Below are 22,182 nucleotides of genomic sequence, written 5' to 3'. Positions count from 1 at the left end.
GATTTCTCTGATAAATGATATTAACCATTTAAGGAAGCAGAAATTTCAACTGTACATGAACACTTCAAGAACTTTCAGGGAGAGCAAATAACTCATTTAACTCATTTTATAATTTAACTCATTTTATAATGCTACCCCCCCCCGTTACTAAAAACCTGACAAAGATATCACATAATGGAAAACTGTAAACAAATATCCCTCTTGAATAGGTGCAAAATTCTAAACAAAACAAATCTCTTAGGAAGATAACATATCATGTCAAAGTAGGGATGTTCCAAGATTTTAACAATGTTATAACTTTTGATAATCAATGTAATCAATGATATTTTTAAAAATAAAACATATTTCAGTAATTTAGAAGAAACATTGACAAAATACAACCTTATTTTCTCATTTAAAAAAATCCAAAATTCGCAACAAACCAGGAATAAAAGAGAAATTTCTAAATATGATAAAAAAAATCTATGATAAACTTACATCAGACTTGTGAATGACTGAATGATTTCCTTCTAAGATCAATGTCAAAACGGTATGCCCTTATCACTTCTATTCAATATTGTATTGTAAGTTTCAGGTGCTATAATAAGGAAAAAGAAAAATGACACTGAAAGGAAGTAAAGCTGTCTGTAGAAAATTTAGCAAAGCCTCAGAACATCTACTATGGTGTATATATTTAGTAAGAGTTTCAGGTAAAGTATTTTTACTTTAATGTGTTTCTATATAATAACAGTGAGCAAAATAAAATTGAAATAAAAATAAGTTAATAGAGAATCAAGCAAGTGAGTAATAAGATATACCTTAAAAATTTTTTTAAAGAATCTCTACACTAAAAAATGGAAACTAAAATGTATTGCTAAGGGGAGACCTAAATAAATATTACAGCATTTCTAACCAGGTGTCTGGGTTAGAAATCTCATTATTCAAATGATGACAACTCTTTTCAAGTTTATCTTTACATTCAAAGAAATAAGGAATTATTCATCAGACTGTGTGTATGTGTATGCGTGTGTGTGTAAAAGTTGACATCCTGATCCTAAAATATTAATGGAAAAACAAAAGAACTAATATAATCACAACATGGAAAAGATGAAAAATAAAGAGAAACAAAATCCAATATCAAGACTTATTATAGGCTCTATGATCCTCCCGATTTGACAGACAGCCACATCCTCTATTCTCTTGCAGTGCTAGCCATGACCCTGAGACATGATAGTGAATTTCAGAGTGAGCAGATTTGGCCGTACTCGATGCCTGGTCACCAGGGCTGCTTTCAATGCTGATAGAGTCTTCAAATGCTCTGACACACATTCTGTCCTTATTTTATAAAGTGGATCTTGTTGCTATCAATGACCCCTTCATTGGCCTCAAATACATGGTCTACATGCTCCAGTATGATTTTACCCAGGGTAAATTCAATGGCACAGTCAATGCTGAGAATGGGAAGCTTGTCATCAATGGAAAATCCACCTCTATCTTCCAGAAGTAAGATCCCACCAATATCAAATATTGATATTTTATGCTGGTGCTGAATATGTGTGGAGTTCACTGGTGTCTTCATTAAACATGAAGAAAGCTGGAGCTCATCTGAGGAGTGGTGCCACAAAGGTCATCTCTGTCCCTTTTGCGATGCCCCATGTTTGTGATGGGTGTGAGCCATGAGAAGTATGACAACTCCCCCAAGATTGTCAGCAATGCCTCCTATGCCACCAAATGCTTAGCTACCCCAGGCCAAGGCCATCCATGATAACTTTAGCATTGTGGAAGGACTCATGACCACAATCTGTGCCATCACTGCTACTCAGAATACTGTGGATGATCCCTTTGAGAAACTGTGGCATGATGGATATGGGACTGCCTAGAAGAATATCATCCCTGCATCCACTGACTCTGCCAAGGCTGTGGGCCAGGTCATCCCTGAACTGAATGGGAAGCTCTCTGGCATGGCTTTCCGTATGCCCAATCCCAACATGTCATTTGTGAATCTGACCAAATATGATGACATCAAGAAGGTGGTGAATCAGTCATAGAGGGCATCTGGGGCTACATGGAGGACCAGGTCATCTCCTAAAACTTTAACAGTGATACTCACTCTCCCACCTTTGATGCTGGGGCTAGCATTGCCCTCAACCACCACTTTGTCAAGCTCATTTCCTGGTATGAAAATGAATTTGGCTACAGCAACAGGGTGGTGGATCTTATGGTCCACATGGCCTCCAAGGAGCAAGAGCCTCTAGATCACCTGTCCCGGAAAGAACACAGAGGAAGAGAGAAGCCCTCAGCTGCCGAAGAGTCCCTGCCCCTAACTCAGTCCCTCAACACACTGAAAATCTCCCCTCTTCCCAATTTCCATCCCAGACCCCCTGAAGATGGGGAGGAGCTTAGGAAGCCCTACTGTCATATACCATCCATATAATTCACTGCACCCCTCCTCCAAAAAAGACATTATAAAAATGCTATAATATACAGAAAAAGATACGAGTATTTATGAAAATATTTTTTGGATAACAATGAAAAGACATTCAGTGAAAAAAGGCTTTACATCAAAGAGTATGAAAACAAATAAGATTATACACAAATTGAACTTGAATATGCACTTCATAGCATATACACAATAGGTCCTATACCCAAATGTATAACCTGAACTTGTGAAAACTCTAGAAGATATTTAAGTTAATTTTTGTTACCTGGTTTTAGGCAAAGCTGTGTAGGATATAAATAATCTATACAAAAATATATTGATAGACTGAAATTTACTTCTCAACAGAAGGTAAAAAGAATTTAAAAAATGCATAGACAGGGAGAAAATATTTCAAACCAGTTATCTCATGAGTGACTTTATATAGAGAGAATATATAAAGATATAAAGAGCTTTCAAAATAATAGTAAGAAAAAAAGAGATGCAAAATATTTGAACAGACATTTTCACTGAAAAAGATCCATATAACATTAAGAAAAGAAGCTTAGCATCATTAATCATAAGGAAGATGCAAGTTAAATCACAATGAAACACCACTAACTATTATATGGAGGAGTTAAGCATAATAATAATAAGTGTGACCACAACAAATGTTTCAAAAATAATGTAGGAATTGACATCCTGAAAAATTGTTATACAGAATGTAAAATGGTGTAGCCACTTTGGAAAAACAGTTTTCAGTTTCTAAATCAATAAATGCATACCTAATACATGGTCCAGGTATTCCACTCTGATGTGCTTATCCATGAGAAATAAAAGCATATAAACCTATGCTGTCACAATGACTGGTACACCACCCTTTATCTGGAAAAAAACCAATGTCCAGCACCAGATGAATGAATTTGGTGTACTCATACCATGGAATGCTACTGCAATAATAGTAGATATTATTACATGTAACAACATGGACAAAATTAAAAATAACTATGCTGGGTAAAATAAGCCCCATACAAAAGAGTGATTGCTATATGATTTAATTTGTATGAAATTCTTGAAAATGAAAACAAATTTATAGCAACAGAAAGCATCCAGGGGTACATTAATGAGGAGCATGAGTAAACATTTAAGGATGATGGATATATTCACCGAATTGACTGTAGTGATGGCATTGTGAGTGTGTACATGTCAACACTTATCTAATTGTATATGTTTAATGTATACAATTTGTACACATTTAATTTGTCTGTTATGCCTCAATAAAGCTATTAAAATAAGATAGAAATGAAGAAGGAGTATAGGAGCTGAGTTTGATCAGTTTTTAAGTTGTTATTCTTATTTTTACATGGAATATTGAGAAATAGGTGGGATGCATGGACAGAGACGTTATCCCATGAGTTCCTCCATGGGAAAGCATGGGCCCTGCCAATGGAGTTTCCCTTTTGGCAGTGGAGGCTGGAAGAGGAACAGCAGGAAACTTAGGCCTTGAGTGGATGAGGTTGTTTGGCATGATCCTTACCTACCCTGTAAGTCATTCCCACAAGAAATCAGTTATCACACTGGACATAACATCTGTAAGTGGAGTAGGAGGAAATGGGGAGCAGAAGAGAATTAGTTAGGCTGCCTTCTAGGAGCATGCCCATGATTCAGTCTCTTTGAGATTAAGGAAAATCTATCACCTATGAAATTAAATTTTTTAAAGGTCAAATTGCTTGTGTATTTTGCTAGGATATATATTCCTTTCTGAAAACAACCTCCCTGGCCTACTATGAACTTATTATTTTGCTATTTATGTCTGCTTTTAAGTTTTTATAAAGGTTCATTAATTTGGGAATTAATTGATTCCCCAATTAATCTTCACAAGAAAGATACACAGCAGAACAATAAAAGGGAGAGGACCCATGAGGAGACTTCAAATTAGCAAAGTATATACCTAGTTTTTGAATTTTTCCTATGATTAATTGCTAAATTACTATTGTGTTAAGCCTAATCTGGTAAGACTTAACATTGAATGTTACAAAGCTAGTTATGTGAGACAGAAGGTGATGAATGCAGACTTACCCCAAATAAAGGAAAAAAAAATATACTCCAGATTTTCTCAATAAGGAATGAAATAGAATGTGCAAATTTAACTCAGAAGAATATTTTTAAGTAAACATGTCCAGGCTTATCAAGGACCAATGATTCCTTATATTTTGGCATAGTTTGCTCAAGAAATAAGTGTGTGTGTGTGTGTGTGTGTGTGTGTGTGTGTGTGTTTGCACATACTTCATAAACTGGGCAACTGTTAGAGGAAATGGGAAAAGGGAAAATTATTGAATGTTAATTTTAAGAAACAGGGAAGTTAGTTTTAAGAAAAAGAAGAGGTCAAGTGGCCACCATGATCCTTAGTGGTTATGTCCACTAACTCTGGGGTAGGCCACATCTCTTTCTCATTACTTTGCTCAGAACATATTTTACATCCTTATTCCTTAAGCTGTAGATCAAAGGATTCAGCATAGGGATCACCGCGGTATAGAACACAGAGGCCACCTTCTCCTGGACCCTGCTGTGGCTGGATGTTGGCTTGAAATACATAAACATGATGGATCCGTAGAAGACCCCAACAGCTGTCAAATGAGAGCCACAGGTACTAAAAGCTTTGGACCTGCTCTCACTTGAGGGTATTCGAAGAATGTTGGTGAGTATAAAGGTATAAGAGATGGCTATGGGCCCAGTTGTTGCCAGCACATTAAATCCACCTATAAGTGTCACCAGAAGCTCATTAAAATAGGTGCTAGAGCAGGAAAGCTGTAGGAGGGGAATTATGTCACAGAAGTAATGGTGGATGACATTCTCCCCGTGGAAGGAAAGCCTGATCATGGAGGAAGTGTGGGCTACAGCTCCAAGAGCTGCCATGATATAGACCCCTGTTACCAGTACGCTGCATGCCTTTTGGGACATGGTGACACTGTAGATCAGTGGATTACAGATAGCTGCATATCTATCATATGCCATGGCTGCCAGCATATAGCCCTCAGCAATAGCAAACGTGCAATAGAAAAAGAGCTGTGTCATACATCCAGAATAGGAGATAACATTTTGTTCCCATATAAAGTTTCCTAACAGTTTAGGGGTAATAACTGAGGAATAGACGAGATCTATGAATGACAAATTACCAAGAAAAAAGTACATGGGAGTTTGGAGCTTGGAATCAACAGTAATTAGGAGGATCATACCCAGGTTTCCCACTACAGTGATCCCATAGACTACTAGAAACAGGAGAAAAAGGGGCAGTTTGAGTTCTGGTTGGTCTGTTAATCCCTGGAGGACAAATTCAGTCATGGTGGAAAAATTGCATCTGATCATTTCCTCTAGGAAACAGGGTATAAACCTAAGGAAAAAAAAAAAAAAGAAACCTTAGAAAGTAAGAAAGCTCTGTTCCCATGGTGGGAAGTTGTTTTATTACGAGTGTGACAAAAGAAAAGAAATCCTGATCATCAAATGAGAACAGTTTAATGGCTGTAAATAACAAAAGAAGAGGATTATATATTTTTTCATGTCAGATTTGAGTTTCTTTTAGTCAAGGAATATTATAAGGTGTATAGAACCAAAGAGCAAGTACTATATGATCTTAAAATGATTAGAAAGTATCTGAACAGTTCAAGGCTGCCCCATTTTTAACCTCAGAGACCACCCTAGTGTCTACTATGAATGGGTACTCCACAGTTACAGCTGGGCTGGAAATCCATCTGACCTCTGCATGGCTAATGCCTGCTGGGATGTTCCCTGCTGCTAACACCAAGGTTCAATCTAGTGCTAAGAAAGTAACTTCTGGGGCTGGGGTTGTGGTTTAGCAGTAGAGCTCTTACCTCCCATGTGCAAGGGCCTGGGTTGGATCCCCAGCACCACATAAAAATAAACAAATAAAATAAAGGTACTGTGTCCAACTACAAATAAAAAATAAATATTTTTTAAAATTAAAGTAACTTCTGGGCTAGTAACAGCCTGCATGTGCATTAGGTAGTTGTTTACTGTGGAATAAACAAGAACTGGGGAGAAAATGCATGTTTTAGGGTCACAATTCAAGGTCACAGAGGGAAGCACGGTTACTTTGATGCTTCACGTTAAGGTTTTAAAGTTGATTCTGAAGTTCTGTTATTCAAATAAGAGAGTCTGTTGTCAGGCAATTTTACTTCTAGAGGAGCTTTGGGATATATTGTGGACACATCTTAGGACTTTGATGAAATAATGGGAAAGAGAAGAACCATCTTTCTGTGGTTCTATCCACTGCATGTCACAGGCAAGAGTAAATTTGTTTCCTCCAACTCCAGTTGTATTGGGTGAACTAATTTCCACATGTATTTGATCTAACTAGCTTATTGAACTACAAATTTGCAATTTTCCATAAGTAACTCTATTTTACAATGAAAACTTTAAGGAAATGTGGCTTTTCCTAAGTGTACACTTACCTGAATGCTGTAAGGAGTGGAATTGTTGCTCCAACTTGGTTTGTTTGTTCTCTTTCAGTGTGAAATGAATTCACACAGTTGGCTTTATGGAAAATATGCCCCATCCAGTGCCTTGCTGATCTTGTTGGAGTGTAAATGATGAACACTGAAAATCAAATAGACATTATTGAAAATGAAGAAAAAATAGAGCATCTTCTGGCCATCTCAATGCTTACCTCATGCTCCAGCTGTGTCACCAACTCACTGTATGACTTTGGGAAAGTAACTTCACCTTTGCTCTTCTGTGAAAGAATGAATTTGGGATGAGGCTTTCCATAGTGTACTGGATCTCTGAAATTTAATGACACTGGGTAAGCAAATACAAGATTCCCTTTCACCCCCATAACACAAACAGCCTTTTCTAAGCAAGGGAATATTTTGACTCATTGTTTGTGGATGTTTGGTCTCCAAGGAAATGGATGACAAGAATATTCTCTGAGGACCACAAGATCCACGCAAGATGATGAAATTCTCCTGAGAACCAGAAACACGATAAAGTCTATTTGCTCTTAAATTGATGATGTGCACAGAATGTTGGCATTTCAAGTGAATGCAATTACATTTTTGATATTACTTTTTGGAAGAAAACAATGTATGTGAAAGATGATAATAGTTCCCACCTGAGATGGTTGTAGGATTACCGTAAGCAGTTTAGCTAGGAGAGTCGCACTTCAAAAAAGCAAGTGTCTCTGACCTCATGACTGAGCTCCAAAAAGAGCATAGTAAACCTGACTTTTAGATTTTTAAATCTATGTGTTGTAATTAAGGTTAATTAAGATTTATATTCCTGGGACAGTAATTATGCTACCAGTATCAATGATGAGCCACTTGCGTTACAACTAGTGTTCTGTGATTTGAATGAATATTCCATATGTATTTTTATTTATAGGAAGAGCTTTAGTGCTGGGTTTCTGTTCTCTCGACTAAAAGGCTCAGGGGTCACTCTAGTTAAACTGGGCTAACTGGGCTGCACGTAATAACCACAGGAGACACAAATACCTTTTTCTTTGGGGTTGCTGTGACGGCTCCTCTGACCTTAAGGGTCTGCGGAAAGAGAGAGAGAGAGCACGTGCTACCCCTTTTATTGAGGAGAAGCTATTCAAATGAGGCAAGGGGTCAGGTTTCAGGGGGCTGAGTCTATCTTCATGATGTCCACTGTCAGCAGGTTGACTGACACCGGGTAGGCCACACCCAAGGGCACAGTAAGAGGAGGGGACACACACAAGGCACTTCCATGGAAGATTCTATCCTAAACAGGGCAAGGGGTTATATTACAAAGGAACAGGTGAGCATAGCTTCACCCATGGGGCTGTAGCAAGACACACCCATTTCTGTGACTGAGCACCTCAGCACCCAGCTGGGGAGTGTAACTCAGTCACCCGTAAGGTTGGCCTCCCACACTTTAGGATATATTGTGGATTTATTATGACTAGCAAACACAATATTGAAGGGAAAGAATAGTCAGAGACTGGAAGTATCTGACTTCAAAATTAATGCAAAGCATTAATACTCAAGAAGGTAACATAAAAAGAATAGACGAAGAGATGAGCAGGACAGAGAGCCCAGACATAGACCCTCATAGATATAATCAATTGATTGTGGATAAAGGAGCAAAAACAATTTAATGGAGAAGGACAGTCTTTTCTAACAAATGATACTGGAACAATTGCACAATACATATAAAAAAATTAATCTAGACACAGGTCTCACATGTCTCACAAAAATCAAATCAAATGAATTAAAATCTAAATGCAAAATCATAAACTCCTAGGAAAATGACCTAGAGAAATGTCTGGGTGACCTTGAGTTTGATGATAACTTTTAGACACAACACTAGATACATAATATATTAAAGAGTTAAAGAAAAATAAGTCAAAATTTATTAAAACCAAAAACTTTTGCTTTGTAAAAGGTGTTTTTTTTTTTTTGCATGTGTGTGGATAACTGCATTACTTTTTATTATTTAGTTTTGTTATTTCTTTTTTTAATTGATTTTTTTAAATAAATGACAGCAGAATGCATTACCAAAAGGCATTATTTAAAAGAAGAAAAAGGTAAGCTTCAGACTGGAGGAAAAGTCTGCAAAATGCATATCTAATAAAGTGTCAATATCCTAAATTTACATAAAACTATTAAAAAATCAACAAATACTTCAATTTAAAAATGGGAAAAACGTCTGAATGAACATTTTACCAAAAAGAAGATAAAGGGCTGGGAAGTAATCTTATGAAAAAATATTTAAGGTAAGTTATCATAAAATTGTAAATCATTCTGTAGGCTCTCTATTCACCTCACTGATTATATCTTTTGCTGAGAGAAAGCCTTTTAGTTTGAATCCATCTCATTTATTGATTCTTGATTTTAATTCTTTGCCTTTAGGAGTTGTATTAAGAAAGTTGGGGCCTAATCCAACATGATGGAGATTAGGGCCTACTTTTTCTTCTGTTAGACTCTGGTTTTAATTTTTTTTTCAGAATAAAATTGTATTCGAACTAAGGTTAATTTTTAAGCCTGTAAAAAAACATCAGTGATGGTTAAGTAAGATCTTAATTCTTTTTTTTCCCAACATTTTTAAAAATTATTATTATTTTTTAAATACACTCCAACAGTGGAAGGCATTATAATCCTTATTACACATATAGAGCACAATTTTTTTGTATTTCTGTATATAAAGTATGTTCATGTCAATTTATGCCATTATACATGTACTTTTTTGCATTACACTTCTTAATACACATATATACCACAATTTTTCATAATTCTGTTGGTATATAAGGTATGTTGACTCTGGTTTAATTTCTAGGTTCTTGATCCGCTTTGAGTTGAGTGTTGTGCATTGTGAGAGATACAGGTTTAATTTCATTTTGCTACGTGTGGATTTCCAGTTTTCCTAGCACCATTTGTTGAAGAGACTCTCTTTGCTCCAATGTACATTTTTGGTGCCTTTGTCTAGTAGAAGATAACTGAAATTATGTGGGTTAGTTTCTGTGTCCTCATTCTGTACCATTGGTCTACAGGTCTATTTTGGTGTCAATACCATGCTATTTTTGTTACTATTGCTTTGTAGTAAAGTTTTAGATCTGGAATAGTAATGCTACCAGCTTCACTCTTCTTGCTAAGGATTGCTTTGGCTATTCTGGGTCTCTTATTATTCCAGACGAATTTCATGACTGATTTTTCTATTTCTGTAAGAAATGCCATTGGGATTTTGGTTGGGATTGCATTGAATCTGTATAGTGCTTAATACTTACAACAACATCTGCTGCTTGGCGTAATACATCATGATTCAATTTGAAAATATTTTTAGTTATTAAAAAATTATAAATCAAAGCAAATTAAAATGTCTGAAATTCAAAATACTGACAACACCAAACACTGTTGAAGTTGTGAAACAACAGGATTGCTCATTCATTACTGGTGGGAATACACAAAGGTGCAGCTTGTCAGGTTTTTACAAAACCAAACATACTCTTACCATGTGACTGAACAATCAAGCACCTTGCTATTTACCATGATGAACTGAAAATAAGTGTTTACACAGAAAATGCATGTGTGTCGAGGCTTTATTCATTATTATCAATAGTTGAAGGTAAAGGAAAAGTGAATCAATAAACAATGTGCAGTGAGTCCAGACAAGGGGATATTATTAGTTGATTTTTAGAAATGAGCTACCAAACCACAATAAGACATGGAAGAAGCTTAAGAGCACATTTCTAAGTGAAAAAAAAGTAACTGAGGAAAAGCTTACATGTATTTTAATTTCAACTATGGGTCATTTTGGAAAAAAAGTTCAACTATGAAGACAGCAAAAAGATTAGTGGTTGCCAACAACTTGGGTGGAAGGAAGAGAGATGGATAGATTAGCACAGGCAAATGAGGCAAATTTGTGTGGTATTGTAATGGCAGATACATGCAATTGTAGACTTGTCAAAATTTGTAGAATGTAGAACATAAAGAGTGAACCCTAATGTAAATGATCAGCTTTAGTTAGTAGTAATGTAACCATATTCACTCATCAGTTTAAAGGAAAATACCATGAAAAATATTACTAAAAGGGGAAACTACACTGGTTGTTGGAGGAGGTCAGAAGTGCTATGTAATATCTCTGTATTCTTTGCTCTGAAAACCAAAATTTTCTTGGAATTATACCTCTCTCTTTATTTCCCCTCCATGTTTTGTATGTTTCTTTCATTTATTCATCCAGGACACTAAGGGACATTTCAGCACTAGGGATTCTCTTCTTCAACTTATTTAGATTGTTTTCATTCCATGAGATTTTTAAAAATATATTTTTAGTTGTTAATGGACCTTTAATTAATTTATTTATATGTAGTGCTGAGAATCAAACCCAGTGCCTCACACATGCTAGACAAGTGCTCTACCACCGGCCACAACCGCAGCCCCTCCATGAGATCTTTATCTTAATGATTTACTTAATATTCAGTGGGGTAAAATTTTGGGAGCTAATACAGAATTTGTGTACAACATGACAGATTTCTTGGCTTATCAATCTGAAAAACAAAAGAAAATGCAGCAACAACAATTATCACTTCCCAAGTAAATTACAATTAAAATCAGTGAAGTGGAGAGAAGCCATCCTATTCTCTGTTGTTACACAGGATCACAGAAACAACAATCAGGAGAATCCCTACAGGCTTGTAAGTTCTCAATATGTGAATAAAGGGGAACCTAGCCTTTCCTTATGAGCCATACCATGGAAAATGTTCCTCTTTCAACAGCTAGAGTCTAAGGAAAGGGAGGAAAAAGCACAAATGGAGGAGAGTGTGGTCCGCTCATATGGAGGTGTATGTTACTGGGGCCTTTGATCAGCACTGACCAATCGACCATTCACCATTAGATACCCAAAGGGCTGTTGGGAGATAGGATCAGAGAGGGAACTTTGAGATCCACTGAAGGGTAGCCTCAGCCAGGACCTTACAATTGTTCTCCAACTTTGCCTAAATCTTTGCGTCCAAAGACAGAAGAGGATGAGGGGCCACTGTTTGCTGCATCAGATATGCTCCAAGTCAGGATAGAAAATTAGAAATTGGCCTTTGCAGATCCCATCATGCCTGACTCTCAGCACAGGTGATTAGGAGCCACAAAAATTTGTGATGCCTTTCATTGAAGACTTGAGGCTGGCAGCCATGTTAATTATGTTTAAGGGGCTGATGGGTGCCCAGAATTGTCCTCCACAATGAAAGAGCCAGAAAGATGCATGGTGCAGGATATCTTACTATGCAGTTTTACACTCTTTAGGAATTTCAATTCTTAGGATTGGTCTTCCATATAAGAGCTTGAATGGACTAAGCGCTAGTGTCCCTGAAGTGTTTCTAATTCTGAGTAGGGTCAAAGAGAGCACTTTGGGCAAAGGGTAGTGGGTTTTCTGAGTTAATTTTTCCTGATGTCTCTTTAAGATATCATTAACCTTCTCTACCTTTCCCAAGGATTGAGATTTTCCTGTTTAATAGAGATGGTCCCTGGAGAGCCCCTTTCTGATACTGTTCCACTGGAGATCAGGTCTATGTTCCCTAGAGTTAAAAAATGAATGCTGAGAGAATGGCTGAGGCATGCATAGCTGGCAAGTTTATTCAAGAAAATAATAGAGACAGACTTCTCTGAAGAGAAGGGGATCCAGAGCTAGGTGTCTGTAGAAGGGGGCACAACTTGCTTTCTTATAGCCCCCAGAAATTTTTTCATTAATCATTATCTTTCATTGCCTTTCCTTCCTTCCTCATATATGTGATTAGAAGCATGAGTGCAGAGGATCCTTGTTAGCAAGCTTTGTTCTCTCTTTGATAAGCAGCCATCATCCTCTCAACCCCCAACATTCATTACCTACACTGACTGCCTGACTTTTACCCCTGTCTCAGTTGATAAGGGCATGAGAACACTTTAAAGAAAGGGATTGCAGATGGCAACATAGCAATTGTAATTCATTGTAACCAACATGTGACACTCTGAGATAGAAGAAATGAGAAAGAAGTAGAGCTGAGTCATGCATTTGTGATAGGAGATAATGTTTTTCCCCCACAGAGCCAGCCTTGTCGGATGGAAATGATTTTTAACATCCTATAACTAATTTCTAGAAGGAGTTAACAGATATATTATCACTATCAGTCATTTCTATCTTCATTTAATGTCAAAAAGTAAGGATTTGTGCATAAAATCTTCAAATTGTCAAATATTGTTAAGATGAAGCATCATTTATAGAAACCACTGTGCATATCACCAGGTGGAGTGGCTCATAGTTAGCTCTTTTGCCATTCTTTCACTAAGTGCCTTTGCTTTTCTTCAAGGGAAGCAGAATGGCCAGTGAGTAGTTAAATTGATATGCCTCAAGATGAAAGTGCTGAATCATTTACTATTTGTTATTAAATCGTTTACTAACTAAAATCACTGGGCAGGTTAAATGACCTATTTGTTTTATGATTTTCAAATGTGCAAGAAATAGCAATATTACTAGCTAATTATTGTCAAAACTAAGAAAGTGAGCATAATCATTATTATGTTAATGCCTGTTAATATTCTACCAATGGGAAAATAAGTAATCATGAATTATTTTGAATTAAAAAAGAGCCATAATCTTATTATGTTAGTTTTGCCTTTCTTTTATCTAACTTACTGTAAGTTAGAAGTGAGTATAACTAATTTAAGTGGCTGAGTTACAAATTCAGTACTCTTTTCTGTTGAATTAGGAAACAGAATTACAAATTCAATACTCTTTTCTGTTGAATAGATGATTTAGGTAGAACATGAAGTCTGTCTCTATTACTTTCTTGAATAAACTTGCTGGCTATGCTTGCCTCAGCCATTCTCTCAGCATTCATTCTTTGACTCCAGGGAACACAGATCTGATCTCCAGTGGAACAGTATCAGAAAGGGGCTCTCCATAGACCATCTCCATTGAGCAGAAAAACCTCAATTCTTGGGAAAGGAAAAGAAGGCTAATAATATCTTAAAGAGACACATAATAGGAAACAAAATTACAAATTCAGTACTCTTTTCTGTGAATAGATGATTTAAGTATAACATATCAATTAACACTCCAAATTGATTATAGTTGAAGTATAAAATATAGAAACATATTCTAACACATTTTTTCACCAAAATATAATGTAAAACTAATCAGATATGTAAACATCTGAAAGATACTAAAGCAAATCTTTGAGATCTTGGAGTAGTTTAAGATTTAGTAGAAAGACTATGTATGCACACACAAAATAAATAAACAAAACCTCATAAACATAGTTCAATTGAATTTTAGCAAAATTAAAGATGCCATTAAGAAAATGAAATACAAGCTTAAGATAATACATATGTATGGAAAAAGAATTTTATCTAAAATATGTAAAAGTATATTCATTTGGAGGGAGAAACACAACAGACAGATTGTCATAAAAAAGAATTTAAAAAACTTTTTGTAGTTGTAGATAGGCAGAATGGATTTATTTAATTTATTTATTTATTTATTTATTTATTTATTTTATATGTGGTACTGAGGATCGAATGCAGTACCTCACGCATGCTAAGCAAGCACTCTGCCACTGAGCTACAGCCCCAACCCATAAAAAAAGAATTTAAAAAAATGATTGTAATGATGATCAATGAATTCCAAGAGAGTACAGAAAAAGACACTGAATTAATTAAGGAAGTCAGTATAGTATATGAATGAGAAATTTGATAAAGAGTGAGAGACTGGAAAAGAAACAAAGAAATCTTAGAAATAAAAGACAGAATAAATAAAATAAAATATTCAGTTCAAATTCTAATAGAGTAGACCAGGCTGAAGACAAACTCACAGCTTAAAGAGAAAGTTGCCAGTCTTGACCATTCAGACATTATTAAAGAAAATAAGTAATTATGATCAGAATATACAAAAACTCTGGGACAACATTTAGTCACCCAATTTAAGACTCCCTAGAATTAAAAATTGTTGCAGACTATTGGCATGGATAAATTCTTCAGGGAGAAAATAACAGAAATTTTCCCCAACCTTCAGAATAAGATGAGCATCTAGATACAGAAAGCATTCAGAACCCCAACAGACAAGGTCAACAACAACAAGAACAACAACAACAACAACAACAAAACCTCTAAACGCCTAACACATAGAACAAGGATATAATTCTAAAAGCTTTAAGAGTAAAGCATATTAGGTCACCTTAAGAGGCAAATTAATCATAATTACTTCTGATTTTGCAACACAAACTCTAAAAGCCAGGGTGTCTTGGAATGATGTTTTCCATGTCCTGAAAGAAAATAGCTGTCAATCAAGATTGCTATATCTAGCAAAACTATCCTTCAAAATTGGAGAGAAAATAAAAACCTTCCAAGTGTAGCAGAAAGTAAAAGAATTAATGACTTGTAAACTAATACAATAGAACTTGCCCAAAGAAATACTCCACATAGAAAAAAAAAAAAATAAAAAGCAAATCCCAGAGCTCACAAATGCACAAATGTCAGTGGAAGTGTAGTGAAGACAATGAGAAACAGAACCAAAATAAACATTCAAAATAAATCAAAATAGCAGAGAGTAATAAAGATATTTCTATAATATCATTGAATGTAAATGGTCTCAACTCTCCAATCAAAAGATATAGACTGGAATACTGAATTAGAAAATAATATCTAACTATATGATGCTTTCAAGACACTCGTTTTATAAGTAATGACAGACATGGACTGAAAGTGAAAGAATGGAAATTGATATAGCATGTAAATGGAGTCCACAAACAAGCAGGAATATGTACTCTCATATCCAAAAATGCAGACTTTAAGCCAAAATTAGTCAGAAGAGACAAAGGAGGTCACTTCATACTGGTAAAGGGAATGATACAAGAAGAAGATATAATGATAGCAAATATTTATGCCCCTAACATTGGTGCACCTAATTACATAAAAGAGACTCTAGTAGAAGACTAAAGTAGACGCTAGCACAATAATACTGATAGTGATTTTAGCACACATCTCCCACCATTTGGTAAAGTCATCTATACATAAATTAAGTCAAGATTCTTTGAACCTGAAAAATATAAATCAAATGGACTCAAGAGACATTTGCAGAGTATTTTAGCCAATAAAAGCTGAATATACTTTCTTCTTAGTGAATCCTGAAACGTTCTCCAAAATAGACCATATTTTAGGTCACAAAGCAACTCTTAGAAAATACCAAAAAATCATGTAATTATTTGCATCTTGTAAGGTCATAACAGTTTAAGATTATAAATCAACTTCATAGAACCCTGAAAATACTGTAAATACATCTGGAAATTGAACTTTTGAATGATAAAGGCATGACAGAAAAAAATAAGGGAGAAAATTTTTAAAATGATATTATAGAAAGATCTTTATTACTCTCTGCCATTTTGATTTATTTTTAATGTTTAGTTTGGTCCTTTTCTCACTGGCTTCACAATAGATGCAGAGAACACCTTTGGGCAATTGTGGCTTAATTTTTTCCAGCACATTCTGATAGGTGCACACATGTTTCCCTAGATATTTTCTCTTAGAGACAGGAAGATGGAGAGTTTAAACAGTGTTCTGCCCCACTGGTAAGGCTAAGTACAAGGGCAAGAAACCCAGGGGCTGACCTGTGGAAAGGCCAAGTGAGCACTTGGTCTGTAGAGGAGTTTCTAGAGTGAAAGTGAAAAGCTCATGTTGCAAATTTCAAGTGAAACACCCTCAATGCAAGCTGGGTCTTTGCTTGCACAGGACTAAAAAATGTGCCTCACTTCTGCTGAAATGAGAGGCAGTCAGAAAATATGACATGGGAAACTGTGAGATTCTTGCATGATCATCAATAAATATCTCTGTCCTATGGAACTTACGGTTCATTGAAACCAGGAAAATATAAAGAGTAAATATTTAAATGATCATATGATAATCATAAGCAGGATAGTCTAAAAGGAAATAGCCATTTCTCCTAGAAAAAACGTAGAGGGACTATAAGGAAAAGCAATTTAGATTGATTTTCAAAGATGATTTTCCTGAGAAAGTAGTTTTAAATACCTATATCCCTGAGAGACAGGTTTTTAAGACAGATTCTGGTACATTTTTTTGTTTTGTTTTACTGATTATCTTCTGATACACTAGTCATAGTAAATAAGCCAATAGCTTCAAGTGGTAGAAATAGGTTGATAGTAGGATCCACCTAGGCTCAAATACAGAGTCCACAACCAATTAAGCATTTGCCAATCATTTTAGTGTGCTTAATTTGATATGTGACATAATTTTAGAGTTTCTGCAGACAGCCCTCTAGAATGATGGTCTATCTTCCCTTCAACTAAAAGTGTGAACAAACCATAGATTGGATAACCAAGAGTCTGAGAATAGTCATGTGTAGATAAAGTAGGCTACATTATCTTTAATATGAGCAAAGTAACATATCTAACCTCACCTCAAAAAAGAACAAAGCATCTTCTGGCTATAGTAATATAGGTTACTGTATATAATAATATGATATACTTTCTCTTTTAGCAATTTTATTATTGTATATTTTATATATTATTAAATTATGAAATAATTTTCTTGATGGTAGTGTAGGCAGAATTGTGTTCTGTTCTGGGCATGAAGAATTGCTGGGTTATTCCAGTTATCATTCTATCACCAGGTTCACTAGCCTGACCAATCAGGTGTAAAATATACTTTTTTTTCCTTTTACCTCCCTGTGTCATGTACTTGAAAATCAAGAAAAAATATGTAGCAGTAGCAGTGGTGTCCCAGAGCAGGAAGACTCAGTGCTGTTCCAGAGTGTCACAGGCCAGAGTAATGATTCTGACATTTGGGGAAAAAAGCTTATGATAAAGCTGTGGCTTCCTTCAAGCATGCTCGAATAATGGTGATATTCGTGAAACTTCGGATAAACTAAAGGGCAAATCTAGGTGAAAACCTCTTAAGAAGAATAAAAGCCAGAAGACTGTTTCGACTTCCTTGATAATAAACAGTGGAAAGCTGGTGACAAGTGTTCTGCCATTTGGTCAGAAGACGGCTATATTTACCCAGCTACCATTGCTTCAGTTGATTTTTAAGAGAGAAAACTGTATCGTGATTTACACTGGATATGGAAATAGAGAAAAATCTGTCTGATCTGCTTTCCTCAACCTCTGAAGTAGCTAATAATATAGAACAGAAAGCTCAGGAGAATGAAAATGAAAGTCAAGTTTCTGAAGATGAAAGTGAAAACTCCTCTAGGTCTCCTGGTGGAAATAAATCAAATAAAATCAAGTCAAAAGCAATTCCATGGAACTATTTCCTTCTTCCACTACTACCAATGCCAGGGTCAGGATCGGGACCAGGAAAGCCAGGCCTAAAATTCAGTAGCCCACCACCACCTTCACCACCACTTCATGTTGGTTACCTACATTTTCTTCAGGCCCATCAATAATTCTCCATCCCGTCCCCACCTCCGATATGTCCAGATGTCTCTTGATGATTCTGGTGCTTTGGGAACTATATTACTCTCTTGGTAAATGAGTGGCTATCATATTGGCTATTACATGGGGTCTCAGACAAAGTCAAAAAAGAAGCAAGGTGCTCACATTTCAATTAAAGAGTAAGTCTGCCATCATTATAAAATTGAATTTTACTTTTGAATAAATTTTATGATTTGTGGGAAACTGATGTTTTTTGAATATTTTAAAAAATTGAAATGTAAAAAGTTGAAAAGTTAAAGGTATTTTGATGCCCAAACTATCCGATAAAAATTTGATCTACATCCCCACTAAAATTATATTGGTGTCAGAATGTCATCTCACCAAACACGCGCTGGAGGGTCACGCAGACAAAATGTACTTTTACAAAAACAAAAACAAGAAAAAATCCTCAAGATTTGGTGACACTTAGTATTACTTACTAGCAGTGGTCAGAAAACCACGCAGCTTTTAAATTTGTGATGCAATGTAAAGTGTACTGCATTATATATGAAGTGTCTTTGTCAAGAATGTTTAACTGAAATCTAATCAAGTCTTTCAGTCTGATTTCCCATTTGCAGAGGGTAATGGAAGATGGAGCAACAAGTTCCATGACATTACTAAAGAAGCTGTCAAACAGGTTTAGAATATAAAATGTTATGGAAGATAACTGGCTTTGTTTCTTCAAAATATCAGGGTCAAGAAAGAAAAAAGGAGTTGGGTTGGGTAACTATTCTTGATTAAAAGTTACTTAAGAGACATAACAGATTAACATAATGTGAGATCTTTTATAGTATTGGGGATTAAAACCTTGTGCAAGCTAAGCACCAGCACTACCTCTGAGCTCAGTCCCCAGTGTAAAAGGCTTGAATACACTCTGGTTTGAAAACCCTTTATAAAAACCTTGAGTTGAGGGCAATGAAGAAATTTTGAATATGGATTGTATTTTAAATATTAGATAATTCTGGATTTTGTGAATTGGGGTAAAACTTGTTTATAGAACAATGTCTTTTAATTAGTTTATGAAGCATTCAGGAACAGAATGTTATAGTGGCTCTAAAATATTTGTAAATGGTTTCTCCAAGTGTGTTTGTATATGAAGCATATACAACAAATTGTTTATCTAACTGGTGTGTATATGGATATTCACTGTACCATACTCTCATTTTTGTATGTTTAAAAGTATAAAATAAATATATTTAATTTGTAAAAATTAGCAAAACTTTTTTTTAAAAAGAAAAAATATGCATTGCTTTAGGGACTCCATCTTTGTTGACAAGATTAAATGAATGAAGAAATCAGTTAATTGACCAGTGGTCACACCTGTACTAAAATCCTGCCACAGAAGAAACTCAAGACTAAGACTTATAAAGTGTATGATAGGTTAGAATGTCATCATTATCTCATAGATATTTGAAGAATTTTCCAAAATGAAACATAATGATTTTGAACACAAAATATCTATTAGATAATATTTAGTTTTATTTTAAACAAAAGCCATATGTAATTTCTTAAAGAGATTGATGATATATTAATGAATGTAGATAGTATAGGATATATATGGTTTTCCTAGAAATATTTCAAAACAGAAAAAAGGATAAAATTATCAAGGAACTAATGGGTGGTAGTGGCTCTTCTACATCCTGGAGATATCGCAGTATGAACAGAGGAAATTACATGGAGATCTCAGTCTGATCAGTTTAAAATATAAGCAGGCAAGAACAAATTAGAATAAAAGGGGAAAAAGCATGTATATTGGATTGGGCACAAGTTGAACATATATATCCATTTGCAGCTTAGATTTTAGAGTACTATTCAAATTTCTGAAGTAATACAGAATAAACAAGATATATAAGGTACATGAAAGAAAAGGACAGGAAAGAGATTTTTTCAGGCTGCAATGTCTTCATAACAAGGAATTATAGCCATGATATTTTTAAGTTTTATTCAGTTTCATATATATTGAAGAAAGAAAGTCAATAATCACATTTGGAAGATGGACATTTCATAAACTGAGTTTTGGTCAATTATATAAAAGATATAGAAGATGATGGGGTTGGTACTAATGGGTATATGGATAAACACCACCCTTAACATTTCTTTGCCTCTGTGATACATATGAGATAAAACTGTACCTAGAAAATGGCACTCAAAGGACTATAAAAAGATGAAGTAACATAAAAATCCTAGAAATATTTAAGGATATTCACAAATGGACTAAACATTACTCCACACCATGTGGTCATCAATGAATTAGATCTGATAAATAATCCCACACATTACTTCTATTCACAGGAAAGTTTCTCGGTGTAGCATTTTCTTCAGGGCAACACTAACATCTTTATTCCTCAGGCTGTAGATCAGAGGGTTCAGCATGGGCACAATAATGGTATAAAACACAGAGGACACTTTTCCTTGGTCCATGGAGCTGACTGCTGATGGCTGCAAGTACATGAATGCAGCAGATCCAAAGAAGAGAGCAACAGCTGAGATGTGGGAGCTGCATGTGCTGAAGGCTTTGGTTCTGCCCTCAGTGGAGCGAATGCGCAGGATGCTAGCTATGATGAAGCTGTAGGAGCTGAGGATGGTCAGGGTGGGGACAAAGATGTTAAATGTGCCAAAAAACAGAATCAGCACTTCATTGACATAGGTACTCGAGCAAGAGAGCTTTAGGAGGGGAAGAAGATCACAGAAATAATGGTTGATCACATCAAATTTGCAGAATTGGACTCTAATCATGCAGCCTGTATGAGCTGATGCACAAACCACACCCATAATAAACACTCCTAAAATCAGGGAAAGGCAAGTCTGAGCGGACATGATGACATGGTAAAGCAGTGGGCTACAGATGGCCACATAGCGGTCATAGGCCATTGCAGCCAACATGTGACACTCTGATATGGCAAAAATGAGAAAGAAATAGAGTTGAGTCATGCATCCAGGGTAGGAAATGGTATTCTTATTGGACACAAAGTTCACCAGCATTTTGGGGGTGATCACAGTGGAATGACACAAGTCAATCAAGGACAGACTGCTGACAAAGTAGTACATGGGGGTGTGCAGGTGAGAACTGAGCCAAATCAGTGTGATCATGCCCAGGTTCCCCACCACTGTGAACACATAGATCCCTAGGAAGAGGAGGAAGAGGGGCAACTGGAGCTCTGGCTGCTGTGAGAGTCCAGCCAGGATGAACTCAGTCACTGTGGAATGATTTTTTGTCGTCATGTCCTCTGTTCAGCTTCTGAAGGGAAAGAAAGAAAACAAAACAAAACAAAACAACAACAAAGAAACATGGTTGGTGGAGGGATTTCACTTTTCTTTTTATTTACATGGGGGTGCTCCATACCTATGATTTCCAGTTTAGATGTCCCCTTAGTGTTTATATGATTGTTTGACCTGGGTCAGTTAAGTAAAATTTGCTTCAATTTAATATTTATTAAGCTTTATTTTCAATAAATGTATTTTTAAAAATTCATTATTAGCCTTGAAACCATAATTTCTTCAGCTCTAGCATCTTCAATAACTATATTAACCCTTACTTGATTCTTTGAAACTATAGATGTATTTTATATAAAAATGTTTAGCCAACTTAAATGTTTTCAGAAAATTTAATTATTTAGAGAAGTTAATAGAAGAGTAAAACTAGCTGAGTGAAAGGTTGAAGAGAGCAAGCCCTGCCTAAGTTTATCAATCTTTAATAACATCAAAATGACTCCTGACACAGGTGAACAGACAAGTTATTATTGTCAGATTTTTCATTTTTTGGTGAAATTATCAGATACTATTACTAAAATTAAGCAATATCTACACAATTATTATGCAAATCAGCAGATTTGCTAGAGCAGCTCACAATTAGCTGGTTTGTAGT

General features: G+C 35.6%; 2 protein-coding genes and 2 pseudogenes across 4 annotated transcripts; 2 read left to right on the top strand and 2 right to left on the bottom strand.

Annotated features, from left to right (window-relative positions):
- The first annotated feature begins 1,372 nt into the window (after nucleotides 1–1,372).
- LOC308641641 (glyceraldehyde-3-phosphate dehydrogenase-like) lies at nucleotides 1,373–2,413 on the top strand (annotated as a pseudogene). Its single transcript has one exon. The product of its transcript is annotated as a glyceraldehyde-3-phosphate dehydrogenase-like (transcript).
- A 2,403-nt stretch (nucleotides 2,414–4,816) lies between these two features.
- LOC308641640 (olfactory receptor 8D1-like) lies at nucleotides 4,817–5,761 on the bottom strand (the record flags this gene model as incomplete). The annotated part of the gene is made up of 1 exon (XM_081280284.1): nucleotides 4,817–5,761. One exon carries the CDS (start codon nucleotides 5,759–5,761, stop codon nucleotides 4,817–4,819), a length of 945 nt encoding a protein of 314 aa, XP_081136410.1.
- Nucleotides 5,762–13,211: 7,450 nt separating this feature from the next.
- LOC308641639 (survival of motor neuron protein-like) lies at nucleotides 13,212–18,461 on the top strand (annotated as a pseudogene). Its single transcript has 2 exons — nucleotides 13,212–13,218; nucleotides 17,596–18,461. The product of its transcript is annotated as a survival of motor neuron protein-like (transcript).
- Nucleotides 18,462–20,603: 2,142 nt separating this feature from the next.
- LOC308641242 (olfactory receptor 8G1-like) lies at nucleotides 20,604–21,539 on the bottom strand (the record flags this gene model as incomplete). The annotated part of the gene is made up of 1 exon (XM_081279658.1): nucleotides 20,604–21,539. One exon carries the CDS (start codon nucleotides 21,537–21,539, stop codon nucleotides 20,604–20,606), a length of 936 nt encoding a protein of 311 aa, XP_081135784.1.
- Nucleotides 21,540–22,182: the final 643 nt, after the last annotated feature.

The sequence above is a fragment of the Spermophilus citellus genome (assembly GCF_964194105.1).
Source record: "Spermophilus citellus genome assembly, chromosome: 2".
In the NCBI taxonomy this organism is placed as follows: Eukaryota; Metazoa; Chordata; class Mammalia; order Rodentia; family Sciuridae; genus Spermophilus; species Spermophilus citellus.
Note: the sequence above shows the minus strand (reverse complement) of the source record. Positions and strands in the feature narration are given on the sequence as shown.